Source organism: Xiphias gladius, chromosome 24, assembly GCF_016859285.1.
Source record: "Xiphias gladius isolate SHS-SW01 ecotype Sanya breed wild chromosome 24, ASM1685928v1, whole genome shotgun sequence".
Taxonomy (NCBI): domain Eukaryota; kingdom Metazoa; phylum Chordata; class Actinopteri; order Istiophoriformes; family Xiphiidae; genus Xiphias; species Xiphias gladius.
The window spans coordinates 2,591,219-2,599,289 of NC_053423.1; the positions used below are offsets into that span (position 1 = coordinate 2,591,219).

At 40.7% G+C, this 8,071-nt stretch overlaps 1 protein-coding gene across 1 annotated transcript in view; it reads right to left on the minus strand.

Moving 5' to 3' along the window:
* thsd7aa (thrombospondin, type I, domain containing 7Aa) overlaps window positions 1–6,925 on the minus strand; it is a 169,353-nt gene extending 162,428 nt beyond the window's left edge. Inside the window, exon 1 of the mRNA XM_040122069.1 lies at window positions 6,772–6,925. Coding sequence (XP_039978003.1) covers window positions 6,772–6,925 — 154 coding nt within the window. The remainder of the gene's footprint in view (window positions 1–6,771) is intronic.
* Window positions 6,926–8,071: the final 1,146 nt, after the last annotated feature.

An 8,071-nucleotide genomic window follows, 5' to 3' on the forward strand; every position in this document is an offset into this window, starting at 1 on the left:
GAGACAGCAGATGGCTGAGAGAAAGAGACAAAGACACAGTGGAGTGGTGGTGTGCACCTGTGTTAGAGTGTTTATACACACATACACACCACCTGGGGCAGTGCACCAGGCAGAATTGAACAGCTGGATATAGCTTCTTTAAACCAACACAGAATAATGACTGCAATTTGGCACTTGATAAATCCCACCGAAAACCAAAATAATTTCACCTGCCTCCATGATGCCTTGATAGCTCTCCTCCAACTCTGTCTGCACAGGCCCATCTAACACTCTGGTGTCTGTTCAAAACAGCAAATGCCTTTTAATTACTTGTGAACATCCATATGCTTCCTCTGAAATCGGCGCTTGACATCAGCAGTGCACAAAAAAGGAGTAGAGGTTTTCATCCCTCAAAGCTGCAGACGCTGCTATACACATGAGCGTTCCATCAATACAGTTGGACATTTCGGAAAACAGGCTTGCTTGTTGTCAAAGTTAGATGAGAGGATTGACAGGCTATCAGTTTTATCTCTTTGAGACATGTACAAAGATAGGTACAGGTAGGTTTAGGCTATCTTAGCATAAAGACAGAGAGCAGAGAAAAACTGTAAATTTATCTCTGTCAAAAGTGAAAAATGCACCTTCATCATTTTTATAAGTTGTTCAACATTATCTACAGTGGTAAACTAGTCACTGATACATCCGGGAGTTAGGGGTTTTACCTCAGAGTGAGGTAAATGCCCAAAATGACAACCCCACTTTAAGCACATCTATTTTGAAATGCTGCAAGCTGCACTGAATAAGTTGTGTTGGAAGAAATATTCAAACCCTTAGCTTAAATGAAAGTATCACTACACTGAACGAAAAACTGAAACCAGCTGAAACCAAATAAACCAATGTAGGTTAGTAGTAGGAGATTGGATGTCAACCGTGGTATGTATGTCGAGCCATCCAGCCTTTGCCTCTGAGAAAGAGAGTCATCATTTGCCTAACCACAAGATTAAGAAAATGTAAACACTTGTCTTTTTTAAAGAGGTACTGCAGCTATTAAGTATTGTGCTGCGGTAAAACTTGGCGAATAAGAGTTGCCCCTTTAATGCTTTTGAAAAAATCAAGGAATGCTATCAGTTTTCTGGTAAAGACAGTCTCCCTTGAAATGTCAATATATAACATATTTAACCAACAATAGCTACAGTATTCTCATGTTGACTGTAATATCTAATTCAACCAAGTACCTTCTACATGCAACTGTAAACATAGTAGGGAAAAAGTACACTATTTCCTTATAAAATGTGGTGGAGTAAAACTCGATATTCTCCCAAAATGGAAATACTCAAGTAAAGTCAGAACCTCAAGATTATACTAAAGTACAGAAAAGTTACTTAGCTCCTTTTCACCTCAGAGAAATACATTGAAAGATAAGATTTTCATTTGATGTAAGCTAGGAGTTTCCCTTCTTTTCAGTCTAGATGCTAACCTGGGTTAAACACATCCTGGACCTAGCGGAGATGAAATTGATAGATTTTTCTGGGTAAAACAGACACTCAAATATGCATTGATACTGTATACGTATGAACCATACTTCCATCGTTCAGAATATATTGATCAGTGCAGCTCTAAATAAACATATTACTGGCACTTTTAGATTTAAAAATATGAGTATTGGTATCACTGTATCACCTTCATAAACCAACATCAGTCGACCTCCAGCTCACCCGCAGCTTATTAAATTCACTGGTGTAAATGGTTGAATTAAGCACTTGACACTTGATCTGCAGAAGCTGCTGTATTTCACCCTCCACCCCCCACCTCCCTTTCACCGTTGATACCCTCATGAGACCCCTCTCAGCTCTGAGGTTAAAGGTCACCTTGAGAGAGGGAGAGGGTGAGAAAGGGAGAGAGTGACAGTGGCAGCGTATGCCCAAGGGCTGGGGTGGGGAGGGGGGGTCATTCTATTGGGACATTGGAGGAAGAACAAAGAGCAAACCATGTGACTTGAAGTGAAGCCTCCTTTTTCTTTTGTGCACCACATGGACATGAGCATCTGCGGTTGAAGGCCTGAACTGAGTCGTACGCTGCATGAGGACAATGCAGAGACACTGTGTTGTTTTCTGTGTGTGTGGTTTGTGCGGCCCTAAAAGGCCACCATTCATGGGCTCTTTCTGAAGCTAACTGGGTCTGGACAGGGGAGCTGCCCTGCTAATTACCATCAGTCACTGCTCAAGTTTGTTGAGCTCTAAACCACTGTTGTCCTGCACCAGACCAGGAAATTTCCAGCTACCCTTGCAGTCTTGGTGTTTGTCAAAAGGTTGCTTTGAAAAGACCATTGAGGGCAAACTGGAAATACACAGCACCAACAACTGCTTTAGGGATGTTGTAAGCATGAAGAGCCACTAATGGGACTGTGGCACCAATGTTGAGTTGAAGGACGATTAACCATTTTTGCTTGTTCTGTTCTTGTCTCTGATGTGACCTTTTTGGTGAGATCCCACCTATCTCACCAAATCAAAGCTTCCTATCAGAGCTCCAGTCTTTCCCCACACGCTCAACACCACAATGCAGGAAGCTTTTTGTGCACCTCAGCACCTTTTATCTCGGAGGGAGCGGCAGGAGCAAAGATGAAGAGGTCTTGGAAAAGTAGATTTAGGTTAGTGTCATCTATATTTTTATAGTGCCAAATTGGCTCTATCCACACATCTTGTACAGATGGATGGCTGGAACTGGCCACAGGAGTAAAATGGGAGGATGGGTTCTGAGGAGACCACTGTTTGCAGCAATTTGTGCATAAGTGACAAGGGAAATAGTACAAGTTCACTAAATGCATTGTGGTAATATTAGTATTTAATTTATTTAATCAATCTTCTACCAAGACTGATGTGTAACCAAGCCTAAAATGTCAAACGAAACAAAACTGATGTGTGATGATGTCACATTACTCCCCTACACTGGAATTTTGTGGCATTGTGTAATCTGACACTGTGTGTAATGTCTTTTGGCAGAGGACTTGCTTATGTTGCCTCAGTGTTTGGAGCACAGAAGCCACAGACAGAAGGCTGGGGATTTTTATTCCTGTTCCTGCATGTTGCTCTCCAGGGTTTCCTCCCACAGTCAGCTGGACTGGAGACACCAACTAACACTAACGAGCCAAACTAGCATCAGGAAACCAAGTGACGATGCACTTAAGCCGAGAGTACACACACACATCAACATGTCTATACCGTATCTAGGTTAACTTTGTTTGGCCAATCTGCTCGGGTGTCTCTATCCTTAATCTCCTCCCCTGCCTTAACATGGTGGGAGGTACAGCACATAATACCATTGGATTTCTATTCCTTTGCACAGGGTGTGAATAATGAAGCTGGTCGGCAAAAATAAATGTGAAAAGAAGAAAATGAATCATCATTGAAGGTGCAACAAAAAAGAATGTAAAGAGACTCTGACCTATTTGTTTTTGAAGTTTTAGGATCGAGTTTCTTAATATGCAGAGCCAAAATATTTATAATAAATTTAGGTTTTGGCACTGCATACCTCCAGATCTAACACACTCTTGGTTTCCCTCCTCTTTTAAGTTTTGCTTCCATAGAAATTTAATTTGTTTTCTTGTTTGAAATAAAAAACAATTAAACAGAAACATAAAATGTGTAAAGAAAATACAATGCCATGCAAGGATTCAGAGACTAGTTTTATCAACTGCACTTCCTTCATATTAAAGTGGCCGATATCCGATATATAATGAAAGATCAATACTAAACTGATACCAGCCTACAGTGTAGTTTGAGTTATCTTGCAATCAGTTTAAAACAAATATACACTACCGTTCAAAAGTTTTAGAACATCTACATTTTCCCAGCTGTTTTTTTATTTTAATTTACATGATTCAATGTCTCAGTGTTTCTGAAATTAAAGTATATAAAAAATAAACAGTAGGGGATTTTTAAAACAAAGAATCATTGAATATTCTCATTGATCTGAATGTAACCTTGATTTCTGCGTCATCCACGGACACACTCGTGATGTTCTTTCTACAATGGAAATGAAAGTTCTTCCCAATACCGTTGCAGGTTGCTTTGCTTTTACCTTCTGTCCAGTTCACCCCAAAGTAGCTCCATAGGGTTTAAGTCTGGAGACTGTGGTTTTCCATCATGTGAAGCCGCTTTCTAGTTCTTTCTTCTACTGTTTTAGTTATCTTACTGTAGGATGAACGCCTGACCAACCAGCCTGTCTTCCTGTGTTACTTGCCTGTATCTCACAATTCTGATAGCAATTTACAGTACTACTTCCTACAGTGCAGTATTTTCCTAATAATGCATCAGAGGGTGTAGTAACACAGTCTGTTTCAACACTGCCTTTGTACTGACAGAGGGTTTCTAAGTAGTCAACTAAAGTTGGGGTGCCTGTAAAAATAGCTTGCATTACCTTCTGAGGCTTCCTTTAATTGCTGCAGGAAAGCCAGAAGTTGACCTGTTTCTTAATCCCTGATAAAAGCACTGTTTTCTATGAAATTTATTTTTCAGTTTTGGTGGTAATGTAAACTTTTTTTTTCTTTACCCTCAGCAGTTTACCGCCTTCCTTTTTGCAAATTACGGTTATTCATTAGAGCGGCTGTTTAAATATCAATAAAATCTGGAAAAATTAGGGTTTTCCACAACTTTTGACCAGAAGTATACATGTATACATCTATATGTATAGATAGATAGATATATATAGATGTATATATGTCTGTGTGTGCATATGTGGTGTTTGTATTTGTATGTATGTAATTACATTGATTCTGTAGGTTTAAAGTTGAAAGTTGAATTCTTCTCCCTTTTTGTGTAAAGAAATCTAACATATTTATATGTACAAAATCATATAAATCATATACGAAGTTTTTTATTTGTGCTGACAGTATCTAAGCCTCAAGTCTCTGTGAAGTCCACATAGTGTTACCTTACAACTATTAGCAATTTAAACTGTCTATCCCTTTACATCTTTCAACCTTCAGGTCTGTATTGCACTCAGAAAATTGAAGCCAGTACAGTTGCTAATGTTAGGACTCATTTGCACTAGACATTTCTTTTGGGAATGTTATTTCAACATCTGCTGAGTCATTGGCAGTTCCTGAACACTCTAGCTGACGATGTATTCCTTGCATGGGTCCAGCTTTGTTGATGGCAAATGACCAGACTAGCAAAATTCAACAGTAGTCTTGTGACTCCAGACACAGTATACCATATGGAGTACTGACATCACAGATGGGGCAAGGCAATGGGTAACAACGTTGGGCCCTTTCAACTGAGCTGAAATTAAGCTAAAAACTGTTAGCTTGTTGGAATTAAAGTGATAACATACTATTATTAGTGCTGACCCACACCAATATTTCATCAAATCACAGCACCTTTGGCAACAGCACCAACGGTGGCTTCCACGATTTTGGGGGTGCTAGCACTGCAAGAGAAATTAATGAAATTTTATTTTATTCTTTCCAGTAATTACAACTTTGACCAATTAAGTGCACAATTCAAAACAAACACCAAGGATATACAGTAGATGTTGATTTCTTAGCAAAAATTAATTTTAATTTCACATGGACTGTACATTTGAGATATTACAAACGCAGACTATTAACAAATATATATTACATTTAAGATTCCATCCAAAGCCAGCAATGGTCCCATACAGGCTCAGCTGCACTGCCACGACCCATTGATCAGCCCCTACTGGTTGGAAGGGCTACAGGGTCCCAATGAAACCAGTACATTGATCCATAGAAACAGAGAGAGATTAGACAGTAGTGAAACAGAACATTGATCTCCAGCTGCATTCAAAGGGCACTCTTGTCCTGATGGGATGAGGGAGATCCATCCCCCTACTCCTGCTCCCATCACTCCATCTCCACCCTCCTCCCCTCCTTCTCCCACTCCTTCACGCTGCTCGTTGGACCATGCTTCAGTATTGTGTTCTTCTGACCATGTGCTGCTCTCTCACAGTGAATGAGCTCTCGATCAGTGGGAGGCACCACCCAAAACAGCAATAACAGGGAGCCTTGTAATGTACTGCACAGCTGCCTACACTGTAAAGCTACTGTACTTGCAACACTCTGGTTTAACTCACCAGCATTCACTTCTGGGTTGCTCTTTCACAAATCAAACACCTGCATCATCATTAATGAACATGGATCGTTTCACCGTCTCTTGTGCAGCGTACTAGCATTTCCCTTGTTCAAAAAAAAGCCACCATTTCTCATCAATTGCACACAAGTCAAACTGTGATAAATGAGTACATCAGCAGTACAGGGCAGCCGAGTCCTGGACGCTTCAGCCCAGAACGGAGGAAGCACAGAATAAAGATAGCCAGCACAGCCCGCTGCTCTAACCCCCAGTTGGGGGCTAAAGCGACATTCACCTCAGGGACTGCAGTAAATATGCTACCCCACTACACTATAGCAAGATGGCTCCAATGCATCAACCTCTGCCACATGCATGTCTGCAGGAAAACATACTCAGGAAAGAAACTTTTCCTTTAAATCATCAGTTTCTCTTCATTTACAGGATTATTTGATGAAATCATAAAAAGTGAACAATACTATAGATGCAAATAATTCTAGCAAAAACCACATAAAGAACACTTGGTGCAAGTTCACCAGCTTTATTGCATCCAGTAATGTACACAAACATTTGCATATTAATATTTAATCAAAAGTGCCAGTAGTAGTGAATGGGACATTCATCCAGCAACTCAGCATCTCCAGGACGCCTCCTCCCCTGAACCCTAGGTGGGAGGTGGTGAAAGAGTATAGAAGGTGGACCATACCTGTTTGCCAGATGTACAGGGGTTTATTTTCCACTGCGGTTTGTGCATCCAGCTCCCAGATGGAAAGAAAGAGCAGCGCTAACCTCCAGAGAGAGAGGAGCGGTGCCCCACCTGAGACCCCCAGTGTCCCCGCAGCTCTGCTGGCCAGCCCCATGGCCACCACACGGCAAGTACTGTAGTTCCCAATGCAGTCAGGAGGAAAAAAACAAGTCTGGCCACGAGGTAGAGAGCTGGACTAAAGTGTGTTTTCTGCTTCTGCTTTGTCCACACCAGTGCATCCAAGAAGAAGTAATCCCGGGCGAACGGGGCTGAGGTCTTCTCTCACTCTCCTCTTCCTCTCTGTTTCTCTTTCTCTCTTGGCTTCTTAATGAGAGAGACAAGGTCTGTCAGTAATAAAAGAGGGAACAATAGATCCCTAAGCCCAGCCTGCTGCTGCTGCTGTATGCCGGGGTAATGCAGCGCCTCCCTCTCTCTCTCTTTCTCTCGCACAGCAAACACATGCACACACGCCCACCCTCTCTATCCTCCCTCCCTCTCACTTGTCTCTCACCGCTTTTTCAAAGGACTCTCTGAGGCTGTTCTGCGCTCCGATCGTAGTAGGCAGCTAGATCGTGCAGGTGGAGGTGTGGAGGTGTGTTTCTATCTGAAATAGTGGTTTAAAATAGACTAAATTAATTTTAAAAAAAAAACTTAAATCCTCAACTGTTAAAGGTGATTTTTTTTTTTTTTGCATTGTAATATGGTGTTTTACATGAATTGAATTGAATTGAATACTCTTCTTCAAATTTAACTTCCCAGATAAAAACTTGATTGTTTTTTTTTCAATTGTTCAAATCTTGGGTTTTGAACAGTAAACAGTGTGTCTTAGAGAACAGGGATAAAGACAGGGATACCACATCGTTCTGTCCTTGTCCACTGCTCTTCAGTTTATATTTTTTATAAATTATTTACCAGAATCATGTCGCTGAGCAGATGTTGTTGTATGCAAATGACATTGTTATATATGTATCTGGAGGGTCTATTTCCTCAGTTTCTTTGCAGTTATTGCAGTACTCTGTAGAACAGATCTGTTTGAGACTTGCACTTCCAGATAACCATGGCAGTATGCTTTCCATCCAAGGGGCAGGCCCCAACAGAAGTCAATGAACAACTTTGAGAGTTGAAATACTGTTCATAATCATCATCCAATCAAAATTTAAAGATATATGTAAAAATGATAATCAACGGTGCAAAAACGAATGTTTTTAGACCCAAAAGTGATTTTCTTAGCATTATTTTTGTTGTTGCTTTTGCTTCGCTG